Source organism: Ranitomeya imitator, chromosome 5 (assembly GCF_032444005.1).
Source record: "Ranitomeya imitator isolate aRanImi1 chromosome 5, aRanImi1.pri, whole genome shotgun sequence".
Taxonomy (NCBI): domain Eukaryota; kingdom Metazoa; phylum Chordata; class Amphibia; order Anura; family Dendrobatidae; genus Ranitomeya; species Ranitomeya imitator.
In genome coordinates, this window is record NC_091286.1 from 516,295,534 (window position 1) to 516,313,716 (window position 18,183).

Sequence of the window (18,183 nt, forward strand, 5' to 3'; positions counted from 1 at the left end):
ACGTACTGGCGCCTGTGAAGAAGCGGTACAGTTCACGCTGTTCCCAGGCGCCGGCCTGCTGATAAAACCAGCTCTCATCATTGATGCCTGGTGTCCCTGTGATCAGCGCGACCAGGCGACAATGATGGACGTTATATTTAGCACCCGCTGTGTCCTTTCTGTGTTAAATAAAGAATTAAGTAAAGGAAAACAGCATGGGCTCCCGTGTATTTTTCATAACCGGCAGAGGGAGAACCCATGGCTGGGGACTGATGTTAATAATCTGGGAAAATCTCACGGTGTTAGCGGTGATCTCGTTGAGGTAACTGCAGTTCATCGGCCGCTCACAGCGAACTGTCAGTGGAAATGCAGCTTGAGTGACTGGCGGTAACCTCTATAACATCACTGCTCATTAGGGTTGAGCGAAACGGATCGGACAAATTCAAAAATCGCCGACTTTCGGCAAAGTCAGGTTTCATGAAACCCAACCCGATCCTAGTGTGGGATCGGCCATGAGGTCGGCGATCTTCGCGCCAAAGTCACGTTTCGTATGACGTTTTCAGCGCCATTTTTTCAGCCAATGAAGGAGGATGCAGAGTGTGGGCAGCGTGATGACATAGGTCTCGGTCCCCACCATCTTAGAGAAGGGCATGACAGTGATTGGCTTGCTTTCTGCGGCGTCACAGGGGCTATAAAGGGGCGTGCACGCCAACCGCCATCTTACTTCTGCCGATTGTAGCATAGGGAGAGGTTGCTGCAGCTTCATCAGAAGGGATATAGTTAGGGAGGGAAGATTAAGCCCCGAAACTGCTTGTGCTGTAGCGATTTCCACTGTCCAACACCACCATTTCTTTGCAGGGACAGTGGAGGATAGATTTTTGTGCATCAGCACTGTAGCTTGTTAGGCTGCCTTATAAGGCTCCCTGATAGCTGCATTGCTGTTTGCACGCCGCTGTGCAAACCAACTGCTTTTTTAAAAGCAAAAATCCTGTTGCTCCTTTCTGCACAGTTATCTTGTTTATTTGTCCACACTTTTGTGTGCAGCAGTCCTTTTTATTGCTGCCATACTTGTCCTGAGATCATTGTAGGGAGATTGAAATTGTACTACAGTCCTTGTATTTTTTCATATATCTTCCAGCCACTTTCTGCCACTTACATTGTGTTGTTTTATGCACAGGGCCTGAGGTTTGGTTTAGTCTCCCCCCCAAAAAAAGAGGGAGATTCAAATGATCACAAAGTGGATATATTTCAGTCCTGTTAGTTTGTGGTATTTCAGCCAGCCACTTTCTGCCACTTAGATTGCGTTGTTATATACACTGGGCCTAAGCTGTGGTTCAGTCTCCCAAAAAAAAGGGGAGATTCAAATTCTCACAAAGTGGATATACTTCTGTCCTGTTAGTTTGTAATATATCAGCCAGCCACTTTCTGCCACTTAGATTGAGTGGTTATGTACACTGGGCCTAAGTTGTGGTTCAGTCTCCCCTCAAAAATGGGGAGATTCAAATTCTCACAAAGTGGATTACGTCTGTCCTGTTAGTTTGTCGTATATCAGCCAGCCACTTTCTGCCACTTAGATTGCGTTGTTATATACACTGGGCCTAAGTAGTGGTTCAATCTCCCAAAAAAAGAGTGAAATTCAAATTCTCACAAAGTGGATATACTTCTGTCCTGTTAGTTTGTTGTATATCAGCCAGCCACTTTCTGCCACTTAGATTGCGTTGTTATATACACTGGGCCTAAGTTGTGGTTCAGTCTCCCAAAAAAAAGGGGAGATTCAAATTCTCACAAAGTGGATATACTTCTGTCCTGTTAGTTTGTCGTATATCAGCCAGCCACTTTCAGCCACTTACATTGTGTTGTTTTTTGCACAGGGCCTGATTTTATTGTTCAGTCTCCCAAAAAAAAGGGAGATTTAAAATACATATATACACATTCTACCTTGTTTTACAGTAACCATATAACGGTTGTTATTTTGGTTAGATTTTCCAAAAAATGAGGAAGTCAGGTGGAAGAGGCCATGGGCGGTGGTTGCGAGCTGGTACTGATGGTGGTGGTGGTACATCTGGTGGTAGTGGCAAAAGCACAATAGCACCTAAGGCTGGAGGTGTTGAGCCAGCGTCATCGTCTGGCTACACAAGGCCTCGAAGGCTCCCTTATCTGGGAGTAGGAAAATGGCTTTTAAAGCCGGAGCAGCAGGAAAAAGTTTTGGCTTTCCTTGCTGACTCAGCCTCTAGCTCTTTCGCCTCCTCTTCAGAAAGTTCCAAATATAAAAGCAGCGAGTCGTAAGTGGATGCTCCCGGTCAGGAACAAGACGTTTCCCTGTGTCCTTCACCCAAACCAAAAGTGAAGGATGCGTCAGGCGACACTACAGGTTACTCCATGGACCTCTTTACACATACCGTGCCTGGGTTAGAACGGGAAATTGTTAACTGCCCATTACAAGATGAATCGGACATGGAGTGCACTGATGCACAGCCACAGCTAGATTATTATGCTGTTCCATTGACTCAGATCACTACATTGCCCTCGCAGTGTACTGAGCCAGAATCTGACCCTGATGAGACTATGGTGCCCCGTTCCGAACGCTATAGCACCTTACACGGTGACACAGAGGAAGGTGCACATAACATTGAAGAGGAGGTGATAGATGACCCAGTTGTTTACCCAAATTGGCAGCCATTGGGGGAAGAGGGTGCCGCTGCCAGTAGCTCAGAAGCGGAGGAGGATGATCCGCAGCAGCCATCTACATCGCAACAGCTGTCATCTGGTAGGCCCGTATCAGGCCAAAAACGTTTGTCAAAAACAGTTTTAGGACAGCGTGGCCATCCGGTGAAAGTAGCACAGCGTGCAATGCCTGAAAAGGTATTCCATAGTAGGAAGAGTGCGGTGTGGCAATTTTTTTACCAAGATCCAAATGATCAGTCAAAAGTTATCTGTAAGAAATGCTCAAAGACATTTAGCAGAGGGAAGAATCTTCAAAATTTAAATACAACGTGTATGCTTAGACATTTAACCAGCATGCACTTGCAAGCCGGGACTAACTACCAAACGTCCCGTACCGTTGGTGCACCTGCTCAGAATGAAGGTAGTTAGCAATGCTACATTGCTTCCCTCACTGTAAGCCCACCGGTTAGGACACCACCAGCAGCATATGTGGAGGTATCGTCGCAAGGCCAAAGCAGTCAGGGAATCACAAGGTTATTGGTAGGAAACACTGTATGTAGGCCAACATCGAGAATACCATCACCAACCCTCTCTCAATCCACCATGTTCACCACCACCACCGCTAGTTCCACCATATGCACCTCTCCAGTCCAGCTCACCCTACAAGAGACTCTCGTTAGGAAAAAAAAGTATTCATCCTCTCATCCGCGTACACAGGGTTTGAACACCAACATTGCTAGAATAATCTCGTTAGAGATGATACCCTACTGGTTGGTTGAAAGCGAAGCTTTCAAAGCCCTGATGGCCTATGCAGTACCACGCTATGACCTACCCAGTCGACACTTCTTTGCGAGAAAAGCCATCCCAGCCCTCCACCAGCATGTCAAAGACCGCATTGTCCATGCACTGAGGCAATCAGTCAGTAGAAAGGTGCACCTCACAACAGATGCATGGACCAGTAGGCATGGCCAGGGACGTTACGTGTCCATCACGGCACACTAGGTTAATGTGGTGGATGCAGGGTCCACAGGGGACAGCCATAGTGGGACAGTTCTGCCTAGCCCACGGTCTAGGAAACAGTTGGCTGTAGCCGTTTGCCACCCCTCCTCCTCCTTCAGAAGCGAAAGCTCGTCCACAGAGCGTAGTCGCACGACCACTTCATCCGCAGCTGCCAGTGTTGCACACGAGGTGTCCCATTATCGAACAGCTAGTGGTAAGCGTCAGCAGGCTGTGTTAGAAATGAAGTGTTGGGCGACAACAGACACACCATGGAAGTACTAGCCGAGTACTTGCAGCAACAAACTCAGTCATGGCTGGGCAGTGTATATCTTGAGGCAGGCAAGGTAGTCAGTGATAACGGAAGGAATTTTATGGCTGCCATAGCCCTTTCAGAACTGAAACACATACCTTGCCTGGCTCACACCTTGAACCTGGTGGTGCAGTGCTTCCTCAAAAATTATCCGGAGTTACCAGCCCTGCTCCTGAAGGTGCGAAGACTTTGCTCGCACATCCGCTGGTCGCCCGTACACTCCAGCCGTATGCTGAACCATCAGCGATCGCTGAATCTTCCCCAGCACCGCCTAATAATCGACGTTGCAACAAGGTGGAACTCCACACTGCACATGGTTCAGAGGCTGTGCGAACAGAGGCGTGCTGTAATTAATTTGTGGGAGGATACACATACACGGGCAGGCAGTTGGATGGCAGACATGGAGTTGTCTGGTGTGCAGTGGTCGAAGCTTCAAGACCTCTGTCAAGTCCTTCAGTGTTTTGAGGAATGCACACGGCTGGTAAGTACAGACGACGCCATCATAAGCATGAGCATCCCACTAATGCATCTGCTAATGCAAAGTTTGACGCACATTACGGAGCTGGCGTCTGCAGCCGAGGAGGAGGGAAGCCTTGATGACAGTCAGCCATTGTCTGCTCAGGGAGCTCTCCTGGACGAGGTGGCGGACGAAGAGGAGGAGGATGATGGGGATGAATATTTATGGGAGGAGGATGCTTCCCAGGGGGCAATAGAAACTGGTGGCGTTGCAAGGTCAGGTACAGGGTTTTTGTGGGACACAAGTGATGTTGATTTGCAAGAAAGTGCTCCTCAACCCAACACAAGCAGTGTATTGACACCTGGAACATTGGCCACATGGCTGAGTATGTCTTGTGTATCCTAAAAAGGGACCCCCGCATGATCAAAATGATGACCGATGACGATTACTGGTTGGCCTGCCTCCTGGATCCACGATATAAAGGAAAATTAGAAAATATCATGCCACATGAGAACCTTGAGCAAATATTGGCTACCAAACAAGCAACTCTTGTAGACCATTTGGTTCAGGCATTCCCAGCACACAGCGGCGGTGATGGTTCTAACACAAGCCGTAGAGGGCAACATGGCAGAGGTGTTAGAGGTCCGCAAATCTGAAGTGGCGTTGGACAGAGGGGTTTTAATGACCAGGTTGTGGAGTGATTTCGCAATGACCGCTGACACGACAGGTAGTGCTGCATCGATTCAAAGTGACAGGAGACAGCATTTGTTCATTATGGTTACGAACTACTTTTCCTCCCTTATCGATGTTCTCCCTCACAGGTCATTCCCCTTTGATTACTGGGCATCTAAAATAGACACCTGGCCTGAATTGGCAGAATATGCATTACAGGAGCTCGCTTGCCCTGCTTCTAGTGTGCTATCAGAAAGAGTCTTCAGTGCTGCTGGTTCAATACTGACCGAAAAAAGGACACGTCTGGCTACCCAGAATGTTGATGATCTAACCTTCATTAAAATGAACCAATCATGGATTTCAAATTATTTTGCCCCACCTTCTCCTGCTGACACGTAGCTTGCCTGAAAATGTCTTGCTTTTGGCCTCCTCTTACTGACTTCTCCAATTCCGCCATTTGCAGCTGCTGAATGTCCACCATAGGCCATTTTTATACCTCCCTAAATGGGCTGACTCCCCCAACAGGGCCATGGTCACCACCTGGCGCAAGCACCCGTGCGAGTGCCGTTTGCCTGGACAGGTGGGTGCACCCACTCTTTGGCGACGGCACTGGCACAGGGTCCCTCATAGTACAATGAAGTGTCTCTGATGGTGGTGGTGCACAACCAACATCAGACACACTGTCGTAATATGAGGGGCCCTCGAGAGAGTGTTCCCCCCCATCCTGCCCATTGCCCAGCCACTGCTAGATGAGTCTGCTGGTACATTGACCCAGACCACTACATTCCCCTTGCACTCTACACAGCCTGAATCTGACCCTGCTGAAAGTCAGGTTCCCCTGCCCGCATACTATACCACCTTACACGGGGACAAAGAGGAAGGTGCAGATGAAAGTGCAGGTTCCTTCATCAGGTAGGGGCATACTCGTTGGCGATGTCACTGGCACAGGGCCCCTCATAGTACGCAAAAGTGTCTCTGGCAGTGGGAGGCGACACCTGCCGTCAAACACACCGCCGTACTATGAGGGGCCCTGTGCCAGTGCCAAGTGCCAACGAGTGGGCCCCCCTTGCTCGGGTTCACAGCACTTTCAAAGTTGAAATACTTACCTCTCCCTGCTCCACCGCCGTGACGTATTCCGCGTTCCCTGGGCCCACGAAAATCTTGAGCCAGCCCTACCCCCCGCCCACAACTTTAGCCAAATGACCCTCTGTTTTCAATGCCTAACTATTATTATAAAGTTAATTAAGATTGACAAGCTTAAGAAATAAGAATTGATGTTTTTTTACATTAAAATGGGCACTGTAGGTGTTTTCCTGTCCTCCACTCACTGCCGACTTTGATACCCCATTGACTTGCATTGGGTTTCGTGTTTCGGTCGGCCCCCGACTTTTCAAAATAATCGGCCGATTTCACCCAACCCGACTTTTGACAAAGTCGAGTTTTGCGAAACCCGACTCGATCCTAAAAAAGTAAAAGTCGCTCAACTCTACTGCTCATCACTGAAGCTGTGCTCGCAGCACCTCATTGTCTCCTGGTTTTCAGCGTGAATGGTCGAATCAAGGCACCTTCCATTTTGAAAACCAGATTCCCAGAGATGGATTACGGCGCGGGACAGTATGGATTATCTTCATGTCGGACAAGTAAGGGATATGATTGTTTTTTATTTTGGTTTTTTTTTACAGGGGACATAGGCTTCAATGGATTAGGAATAAAGAGGGGAGTATCAGTTTGTTTTTTATTTTTAAATAAATGTGTAAAACAGGGTGTTGATTTTTATTTCAAATAAAGGATTTTATTCTTGCTGTGTGCTTATTTCAATACTTACTATGGGGTTAGTAATGGGGGCATCTTATAGAAGGCTCTCCATTACTAACCCCAGTGCTTGATGTCAACTGATAATACAAATCTCACATCAACCACAACCCTATTACCCCACTTGCCACCGCCACAGGGCAAGTGGGAAGAGAAAGGCTAATTGCCAGATTATGGATGTGCCATTTCTGTGGCGGCTGAATGTTAATGTTGGTAGCCTGGGGCCTTTTCCAGGCTATTAATCTCGACCCACATCTGCTTTTTCAGCCTTTTGCTGGTTTGAATTTATAGGGGGATCTTGCGTAATTTTTTTCTGGGTTTCACCAGGAAAGGCTAAGCAAACAGCTGTGAGGTACAGGAAGGCGGAGAGATACAGGCAGGCGGAGAGGTACAGGAAGGCAGAGAGGTACAGGCAGGCAGAGAGGTACAGGCAGGCAGAGAGGTACAGGCAGGTAGAGAGGTAAAGGCTGGCGGAGAGGTACAGGCAGGTAGAGAGGTACAGGAAGGCAGAGAGGTACAGGCAGGCGGAGAGGTACAGGCAGGTAGAGAGGTACAGGAAGGCAGAGAGGTACAGGCAGGCAGAGAGGTACAGGCAGGCAGAGAGGTACAGGCAGGTAGAGAGGTACAGGCTGGCGGAGAGGTACAGGCAGGTAGAGAGGTACAGGCAGGTAGAGAGGTACAGGCAGGCAGAGAGGTACAGGCAGGTAGAGAGGTACAGGCAGGTAGAGAGGTACAGGCAGGCAGAGAGGTACAGGCAGGTAGAGAGGTACAGTAAGGCAGAGAGGTACAGGCAGGCAGAGAGGTACAGGCAGGTAGAGAGGTACAGGAAGGCAGAGAGGTACAGGCAGGCAGAGAGGTACAGGCAGGCAGAGAGGTACAGGCAGGTAGAGAGGTACAGGCAGGCGGAGAGGTACAGGCAGGTAGAGAGGTACAGGAAGGCGGAGAGGTACAAGCTGGTAGAGAGTACAGGCTGGTAGAGAGGTACAGGCAGGCAGAGAGGTACAGGCAGGTAGAGAGGTACAGGCAGGTAGAGAGGTACAGGAAGGCAGAGAGGTACAGGAAGGCAGAGAGGTACAGGCTGGTAGAGAGTACAGGCTGGTAGAGAGGTACAGGCAGGTAGAGAGGTACAGGAAGGCGGAGAGGTATAGGCAGGCGGAGAGGTACAGGCAGGCGGAGAGGTACAGGCAGGTAGAGAGGTACAGGCAGGCGGAGATGTATAGGCAGGCGGAGAGGTATAGGCAGGCGGAGAGGTACAGGCAGGCGGAGAGGTACAGGAAGGCAGAGAGGTATAGGCAGGCGGAGAGGTACAGGCAGGCGGAGAGGTACAGGAAGGCAGAGAGGTACAGGAAGGCAGAGAGGTACAGGCTGGTAGAGAGTACAGGCTGGTAGAGAGGTACAGGCAGGTAGAGAGGTACAGGCAGGCAGAGAGGTACAGGCAGGCAGAGAGGTACAGGAAGGCAGAGAGGTATAGGCAGGCGGAGACGTACAGGCAGGTGGAGAGGTACAGGCAGGTGGAGAGGTACAGGCAGGCGGAGAGGTACAGGCAGGCGGAGAGGTATAGGCAGGCGGAGAGGTACAGGCAGGCAGAGAGGTACAGGCAGGCAGAGAGGTACAGGCAGGTAGAGAGGTACAGGCAGGTAGAGAGGTACAGGCAGGTAGAGAGGTACAGGAAGGCAGAGAGGTACAGGCTGGTAGAGAGTACAGGCTGGTAGAGAGGTACAGGCAGGCAGAGAGGTACAGGCAGGTAGAGAGGTACAGGCAGGTAGAGAGGTACAGGAAGGCAGAGAGGTACAGGAAGGCAGAGAGGTACAGGCTGGTAGAGAGTACAGGCTGGTAGAGAGGTACAGGCAGGTAGAGAGGTACAGGCAGGCAGAGAGGTACAGGCAGGCAGAGAGGTACAGGCAGGTATAGAGGTACAGGCAGGTAGAGAGGTACAGGCAGGTAGAGAGGTACAGGCAGGTAGAGAGGTACAGGAAGGCAGAGAGGTATAGGCTGGCGGAGAGGTACAGGCAGGTAGAGAGGTACAGGCAGGTAGAGAGGTACAGGAAGGCAGAGAGGTACAGGCAGGCGGAGAGGTACAGGCAGGTAGAGAGGTACAGGCTGGCGGAGAGGTACAGGCTGGTAGAGAGTACAGGCTGGTAGAGAGGTACAGGCAGGCGGAGAGGTACAGGCAGGTAGAGAGGTACAGGCAGGCAGAGAGGTACAGGCAGGCAGAGAGGTACAGGCAGGTATAGAGGTACAGGCAGGTAGAGAGGTACAGGCAGGCAGAGAGGTACAGGCAGGTAGAGAGGTACAGGCAGGTAGAGAGGTACAGGCAGGTAGAGAGGTACAGGAAGGCAGAGAGGTACAGGCTGGTAGAGAGTACAGGCTGGTAGAGAGGTACAGGCAGGCAGAGAGGTACAGGCAGGTAGAGAGGTACAGGCAGGTAGAGAGGTACAGGAAGGCAGAGAGGTACAGGCTGGTAGAGAGTACAGGCTGGTAGAGAGGTACAGGCAGGTAGAGAGGTACAGGCAGGCAGAGAGGTACAGGCAGGCAGAGAGGTACAGGCAGGCAGAGAGGTACAGGCAGGTATAGAGGTACAGGCAGGTAGAGAGGTACAGGCAGGTAGAGAGGTACAGGCAGGTAGAGAGGTACAGGAAGGCAGAGAGGTATAGGCTGGCGGAGAGGTACAGGCAGGTAGAGAGGTACAGGCAGGCAGAGAGGTACAGGCAGGCAGAGAGGTACAGGCAGGTAGAGAGGTACAGGCAGGTAGAGAGGTACAGGCAGGTAGAGAGGTACAGGCAGGTAGAGAGGTACAGGCAGGCAGAGAGGTACAGGCAGGTATAGAGGTACAGGCAGGTAGAGAGGTACAGGCAGGTATAGAGGTACAGGCAGGTATAGAGGTACAGGCAGGTAGAGAGGTACAGGCAGGTAGAGAGGTACAGGAAGGCAGAGAGGTATAGGCTGGCGGAGAGTTACAGGCAGGTAGAGAGGTACAGGCAGGTAGAGAGGTACAGGCAGGCAGAGAGGTACAGGCAGGCAGAGAGGTACAGGCAGGTATAGAGGTACAGGCAGGTAGAGAGGTACAGGCAGGTAGAGAGGTACAGGCAGGTAGAGAGGTACAGGAAGGCAGAGAGGTATAGGCTGGCGGAGAGGTACAGGCAGGTAGAGAGGTACAGGCAGGTAGAGAGGTACAGGAAGGCAGAGAGGTACAGGCAGGCGGAGAGGTACAGGCTGGCGGAGAGGTACAGGCTGGTAGAGAGTACAGGCTGGTAGAGAGGTACAGGCTGGCGGAGAGGTACAGGCAGGTAGAGAGGTACAGGCAGGTAGAGAGGTACAGGAAGGCGGAGAGGTACAGGCAGGCAGAGAGGTACAGGCAGGTATAGAGGTACAGGCAGGTAGAGAGGTACAGGCAGGCAGAGAGGTACAGGCAGGTAGAGAGGTACAGGCAGGTAGAGAGGTACAGGCAGGTAGAGAGGTACAGGCTGGTAGAGAGTACAGGCTGGTAGAGAGGTACAGGCAGGCAGAGAGGTACAGGCAGGTAGAGAGGTACAGGCAGGCGGAGAGGTACAGGCAGGTAGAGAGGTACAGGCAGGCAGAGAGGTACAGGCAGGCAGAGAGGTACAGGCAGGTATAGAGGTACAGGCAGGTAGAGAGGTACAGGCAGGCAGAGAGGTACAGGCAGGTAGAGAGGTACAGGCAGGTAGAGAGGTACAGGCAGGTAGAGAGGTACAGGCTGGTAGAGAGTACAGGCTGGTAGAGAGGTACAGGCAGGCAGAGAGGTACAGGCAGGTAGAGAGGTACAGGCAGGTAGAGAGGTACAGGAAGGCGGAGAGGTACAGGCAGGCGGAGAGGTACAGGCAGGCAGAGAGGTACAGGCAGGTAGAGAGGTACAGGCAGGCAGAGAGGTACAGGCAGGCAGAGAGGTACAGGCAGGTAGAGAGGTACAGGCAGGTAGAGAGGTACAGGCAGGTAGAGAGTACAGGCAGGTAGAGAGGTACAGGAAGGCAGAGAGGTACAGGCAGGTATAGAGGTACAGGCAGGTAGAGAGGTACAGGCAGGTAGAGAGGTACAGGAAGGCAGAGAGGTATAGGCTGGCGGAGAGGTACAGGCAGGTAGAGAGGTACAGGCAGGTAGAGAGGTACAGGCAGGCAGAGAGGTACAGGCAGGCAGAGAGGTACAGGCAGGTATAGAGGTACAGGCAGGTAGAGAGGTACAGGCAGGTAGAGAGGTACAGGCAGGTAGAGAGGTACAGGAAGGCAGAGAGGTATAGGCTGGCGGAGAGGTACAGGCAGGTAGAGAGGTACAGGCAGGTAGAGAGGTACAGGCAGGCAGAGAGGTACAGGCAGGCAGAGAGGTACAGGCAGGTATAGAGGTACAGGCAGGTAGAGAGGTACAGGCAGGTAGAGAGGTACAGGCAGGTAGAGAGGTACAGGAAGGCAGAGAGGTATAGGCTGGCGGAGAGGTACAGGCAGGTAGAGAGGTACAGGCAGGTAGAGAGGTACAGGAAGGCAGAGAGGTACAGGCAGGCGGAGAGGTACAGGCTGGCGGAGAGGTACAGGCTGGTAGAGAGTACAGGCTGGTAGAGAGGTACAGGCTGGCGGAGAGGTACAGGCAGGTAGAGAGGTACAGGCAGGTAGAGAGGTACAGGAAGGCGGAGAGGTACAGGCAGGCAGAGAGGTACAGGCAGGTATAGAGGTACAGGCAGGTAGAGAGGTACAGGCAGGCAGAGAGGTACAGGCAGGTAGAGAGGTACAGGCAGGTAGAGAGGTACAGGCAGGTAGAGAGGTACAGGCTGGTAGAGAGTACAGGCTGGTAGAGAGGTACAGGCAGGCAGAGAGGTACAGGCAGGTAGAGAGGTACAGGCAGGCGGAGAGGTACAGGCAGGTAGAGAGGTACAGGCAGGCAGAGAGGTACAGGCAGGCAGAGAGGTACAGGCAGGTATAGAGGTACAGGCAGGTAGAGAGGTACAGGCAGGCAGAGAGGTACAGGCAGGTAGAGAGGTACAGGCAGGTAGAGAGGTACAGGCAGGTAGAGAGGTACAGGCTGGTAGAGAGTACAGGCTGGTAGAGAGGTACAGGCAGGCAGAGAGGTACAGGCAGGTAGAGAGGTACAGGCAGGTAGAGAGGTACAGGAAGGCGGAGAGGTACAGGCAGGCGGAGAGGTACAGGCAGGCAGAGAGGTACAGGCAGGTAGAGAGGTACAGGCAGGCAGAGAGGTACAGGCAGGCAGAGAGGTACAGGCAGGTAGAGAGGTACAGGCAGGTAGAGAGGTACAGGCAGGTAGAGAGTACAGGCAGGTAGAGAGGTACAGGAAGGCAGAGAGGTACAGGCAGGTATAGAGGTACAGGCAGGTAGAGAGGTACAGGCAGGTAGAGAGGTACAGGAAGGCAGAGAGGTATAGGCTGGCGGAGAGGTACAGGCAGGTAGAGAGGTACAGGCAGGTAGAGAGGTACAGGCAGGCAGAGAGGTACAGGCAGGCAGAGAGGTACAGGCAGGTATAGAGGTACAGGCAGGTAGAGAGGTACAGGCAGGTAGAGAGGTACAGGCAGGTAGAGAGGTACAGGAAGGCAGAGAGGTATAGGCTGGCGGAGAGGTACAGGCAGGTAGAGAGGTACAGGCAGGTAGAGAGGTACAGGAAGGCAGAGAGGTACAGGCAGGCGGAGAGGTACAGGCTGGCGGAGAGGTACAGGCTGGTAGAGAGTACAGGCTGGTAGAGAGGTACAGGCTGGCGGAGAGGTACAGGCAGGTAGAGAGGTACAGGCAGGTAGAGAGGTACAGGAAGGCGGAGAGGTACAGGCAGGCAGAGAGGTACAGGCAGGTATAGAGGTACAGGCAGGTAGAGAGGTACAGGCAGGCAGAGAGGTACAGGCAGGTAGAGAGGTACAGGCAGGTAGAGAGGTACAGGCTGGTAGAGAGTACAGGCTGGTAGAGAGGTACAGGCAGGCAGAGAGGTACAGGCAGGTAGAGAGGTACAGGCAGGCGGAGAGGTACAGGCAGGTAGAGAGGTACAGGCAGGCAGAGAGGTACAGGCAGGCAGAGAGGTACAGGCAGGTATAGAGGTACAGGCAGGTAGAGAGGTACAGGCAGGCAGAGAGGTACAGGCAGGTAGAGAGGTACAGGCAGGTAGAGAGGTACAGGCAGGTAGAGAGGTACAGGCTGGTAGAGAGTACAGGCTGGTAGAGAGGTACAGGCAGGCAGAGAGGTACAGGCAGGTAGAGAGGTACAGGCAGGTAGAGAGGTACAGGAAGGCGGAGAGGTACAGGCAGGCGGAGAGGTACAGGCAGGCAGAGAGGTACAGGCAGGTAGAGAGGTACAGGCAGGCAGAGAGGTACAGGCAGGCAGAGAGGTACAGGCAGGTAGAGAGGTACAGGCAGGTAGAGAGGTACAGGCAGGTAGAGAGGTACAGGCTGGTAGAGAGTACAGGCTGGTAGAGAGGTACAGGCAGGCAGAGAGGTACAGGCAGGTAGAGAGGTACAGGCAGGTAGAGAGTACAGGTAGGTAGAGAGTACAGGCAGGCGGAGAGGTACAGGCAGGTAGAGAGTACAGGCAGCTTGTACATATGACCACACACTGGAGCACTGATCACTATCCCTCTGACAACACTGCAGGTCACGGCTCTGGGTGACAGGAGAGTGCGAGCTAGAAGAAGGTGGCGGAGTCTGCGCTGTATCCGGTTGTCATGGGGACCGGGAGACAACAAAGCGCAGCATGGAGGGAGCGGAGGAGGCCCGGGAGCCGGGTGAGTGATAGCTGCAGCTTCCTGGCGGCCCCGTGCCCGGCCCCGGTCTGTGCAGCAGCGGGGGATGTTGGCACCGTACGGGTCACGTTGTGTGGTCGGAGGCTGCTCAGGATGGCGCCCGCACAGCACTGAGAATCAGCTAAGGTGCGGGCAGATCCAGGCACGGTTCCTGGGACGATGGGAATCTGCAGAAGACGCATGCGGCTCCGGTATCTGCGGACAGCTGCCCTCCAACTGCGGAAGAGAACTATTGATTTTCCTGCCATTATTGCAGTTTTGTTGATTATTTTTGCTTTTAGTGTTATTAGATGACCATGAGCGATGTCAGGCAGTAGTGGGGTACACTGCACACCTACAAGGACTTCAAGGCTATGTTCATGACATGTTTTTAACACCGATTACGCCCCCAAATCCACCTTTAAAAATATTGCTTGAGATCGGCTTAGGATCAGCTTTCCATCCATTCAAATAAGAAATTGAAAACAAGCCTATGGCGCACATGAGGGTTTTTCCCACAATTTGTGTTGTACATATATAGGAATGTTAGGAATGTTCACACTGAGTTTTTTGGTTTTGGATTTTTCTGTCTGAAAAACACCCCACATCTTATGTACAAATGGTTTTTGGTGCTGCTTTGTAAAACATGCAAGTTTGATGCAGCATCGATGCATTTTTTAAATGTCTTTTTAATTATACTATGAGGAATAGCACTATGCCGGGGTCCCACTCGCATTTTAAAAATTGGTCTGATTTTGATCCAGAAAAGTCAGACAAGTGGCATGCAATTTTCATGTGAGTACAATGCGATTTGTAGCATCCGAATTGTCATGCTGATGTGACTAATAGGCTGAGAACCAGCCACAATGCATTACCTTAATGTGAACAGCGCCCTACACAGGCCTTTATTGTGCAAAAGTTTACTAAGCAGTCACTCCATCCATGAATGGGTAGGTGGCGAGTGGCTGTCTAGTACTATGCACCTGTCTTGCCAACATCTTGCTATATGGGCTGGCTGCACCCTGTAGTGCATTTGTTCAAAGACCTGGACAGGTTAGCGGTTCTGCCTTTTTTCTGCTGTTTTTTTTTAATTTTTAGTCCTCTTTTGTGGCTTTGCTATTATTTTAATACTCATGAAGCTTCCCAGGCTAATAATATCAGCTCACAGCTGTATACTTGTTTTTTACTGGTTATTAAAATGGGCAACCCCCCCCCCCCCCCAAAAAAAAAAAAAAAAAATAACGTAGAGTCCCCCGATAAGTAAAAACCTGCAAAGGCTAGGCAGACAGCTGCTAGCTGATATTAATAGACTAGGAAGGAGACATGGATATTGGCCCACTCCCAGACTAACAACGTCAGAATTTAGCCAACCCAGAAAAGGCGCATCCAAAGATGTGCCTATTCTGGCACTTAGCCTCACTTGTCCCACTTGCACTGGTGTGGTGGCAAGTGGGGAATAGTATTGGGGTTGATGTCTGCTTTGTAATGACAGCTGACATCAAGCCCAGGGGTTAGTAATGGAGAGCAGCATATAAAACGCCCCCCACTACTAACCCCATAATCATAAAAAAAAATACCCTGAATTAAGTCCTTTATTTGAAATAAAAGTATTGACACCTTTTTTTAATTAAAAATAAAAAAACAAAGGTATACTCACCTTGACGCCTAATCCATTGAAGCCCATGTCCCCTGTAAAATAATTAAAATAATAAACAACCATATCCCTCACCTCTCCAACGTAAAGATAATCCTCCAATGCCTATGTCCCCTGTAAAAGAGTAAAAAAAGAAACAACCATATTCCTCACCTCTCCGACGAGAAGATAATCCATTTGTCCATTGACGAGTCTAGCTCTGCTACATCTACTTGGCAGTCTGAATGCTTGCATGATACAAGCGGCCAGCCTGCCAGGCAGCAGAACTGCCCATGCCAAAGCCACTCAGTGCCTCAAGGTGACGTGAGTAAGTTGAAGGGAATTCATACCCAATGAACTCCGTTCACCTCACTAACGTCAGGACGAGCATGAGAACTTTCCCATGTCACTTGTGCTGATGTCAGTGAGGTGAACGGAGTTCATTGAGTATGAACTCCGCTCAACTTTTTGACGTCACTTTGAGGCCTGAGCTGCGCTAGCAAGCGCAGCTCAGTGTCTCTGCTGGCTGGCAGGCTGAATGCTCGCAACCTTCCCAAGTAGATGTAGGAGAGCTAGATTTGTAAAGAGACAAATGCATTATCTTCTCATCAGGAGAGGTGAGGAATATGGTTGTTTTTTAATTTTACTCTTATTTTAAATAAAAATATTGACACTTTTTTAATAAAAAATAAAAAAGCTAAGTTATACTCACCTTGACGCCTAAACCACTGAAGCCCATGTCTCCTGTAAAAGAATGAAAATAATAAACAACCATATTCCTCACCTCTCTGACGAGAAGATAATCCATTTCTCCATTGAAGAGTGTAACTCTGCTATATCTAATTGGCAGGCTGAATGCACGCATCATGCAAGCATTCAGCCTGCCAGGCAGCAGAGACACTGCGCTGTGCGTGCTAACCAGTGCCACTCAGTGCCTCGCGATGACGTGAGAAAATTGAAGGGAGTTCATACCATATGAATTTTGTTCACTTCACTGACGTCAGGGCGAGCGTAAGAACTCTCCCATGGCACTCGCGCTGACCTCAGTGAGGTGAACGAAGTTCATTGAGCATGAACTCTGCTCAACTTTCTCACTTCGAGGCACTGAGCTGCGCTAACACGTGCAGCTTGATGTCTCTTCTGGCTGGCAGGCTGAACCTTCGCATCATGCAAGTGTTCCACCTGCAAAATAGATGTAGCAGAGCTAGACTCGTCAAGAGACAAATGTATTATCTTCTCGTCGGAGAGGTGAGGAATATGGCTGTTTATTAATTTTACTCTTTTACAGGGCTTTTGTGTATTAGCTTTCAAGGTGAGCATATGTATTTATGGAAAAATTATAGCTCTCAAAATATGGTTATGCAAAAAAATAGTTTTTGCAATAAAAAGTGTCTTTTAGTGTGTCACATCAGCCAAACATATAAACCTGATATAAATCTGGTATCGCTGTAATCGCACCGACCCGAAGAATATAGTCATTTAATCACTCATACCGTACGAGGAACGGCGTAAAAATAAAACCAATTCTTCACCTGCTGTTGATTTTTTCATTCTGCCTCTCAAAGATCGCAGTAAGGTTCGGCGCACATTTATCTTGCGCTGAGCGCTTGTATCAGTGTTTCCGTGTAAATCTCTGAAATACATGATTCAGATGTGACCCTTGACAAAAGATTCCCAATAATAAGGCAGATGGAGGCACTGTGGACTCCGTCTAACCTGTGATCTGGCGGTGTCCGTCTTTTTAGGATTGCATAAAAGTGCTGTCAGCCACAGTTTTGTACTCTTCTGAATAGAAGGACACCGCTGAAAAAAAGGCCAAACGGAGTCCAGAGTAACTCTGCTGCCTCATTATAGTGAATGGATCCCTCTGGGGATTCATCTGAATCACGTCACTCAGAGAATTAAATGGAAACCCCAAAGTAAGTGCTCAGCATAGAGCGCCAGATAAATGTGATCCCAAGCATTATGTAAAATGTTCCCAATAAAAGCTTCAACTCAATCCACAAAAAAAGCAAGTCCCCTTTCAGGTCTGTCATCTGTTAACGGAAATATAGAGGACTTCCATGTTAGGCCTTTTTCAGACGTCCAGATAATTCTGGTACCGGAGAAATCGGTACCGGAATTATCCGTGTCCATGTGTCAGTGTACTCACGTAGCATATCAGTGTGGCACACGTGCGGCATCCATGTGCCGTCCGTGTGCCGCCTGAGGACCACACGGACCGTGCAGGAGAGACAGCGCTACACTAAGCGCTGTCCCCCCTGTGTGGTGGTGAAGGCACACATTTCTCTTTTCCCCCCTGCAGGAGAGAAGAGATGAAAGATCAAGTTTTTGTTATTTTTTGTTAAAATTAAAGTTTGCTGGTGAGCTCCCGCCTCCCATCCCCCGTGCGCCGCCCGGCCCCTTGCATATAAATACTCACCCAGCTTCCGCGATGTCTCCTCTCTCCTCTCAGCGCCGGCAGCAGGTCCTGTGTGAGCGGTCACGTGGGACCGCTCATTACAGTGAGGAATATGCTCTTCAGCACCACACAGGGGGGACAGCGCTTAGTGTAGCGCTGTCTCTTCTGCGGGCGGTACGTGCACACGGAGGATAGTGCACACTGTTCTCCGTGTGCACGTGTACAGGACGTATTGCGGTACGTGCTGCTGGCAAAAAACGGACATGTCTCCGTATTTTCAACACAGACACACGGTCCATGAAAACACGGAGACATGTGCATAGACCCATTCATTTGAATGGGTCTACGTGTGTCAGTGTCTCCGAGACGTGAGAAAACTGTCAGTACACGTACCGGAGACACTGACATGTGAAAGAGGCCTTACAGGTAGTAGAAAGGCCTCACCCGCAAAAGAAATTCAGCAAATTCTCAAATCCAAATGCCCCCCTCCCTTCTGAGCCCCAGTGTACGTAAACCACATATTGCGTCCACATTTGGCA

The 18,183-nt window shown here is 50.6% G+C and overlaps 1 protein-coding gene across 1 annotated transcript in view; it reads left to right on the forward strand.

Annotated features, from left to right (window-relative positions):
* Nucleotides 1–13,461: 13,461 nt before the first annotated feature.
* LOC138638306 (glutamate-rich protein 6-like) overlaps nucleotides 13,462–18,183 on the forward strand; it is a 128,370-nt gene continuing 123,648 nt past the window's right edge. Inside the window, exon 1 of the mRNA XM_069727516.1 lies at nucleotides 13,462–13,613. Coding sequence (XP_069583617.1) covers nucleotides 13,583–13,613 — 31 coding nt within the window. The 5' untranslated portion in view covers nucleotides 13,462–13,582. The remainder of the gene's footprint in view (nucleotides 13,614–18,183) is intronic.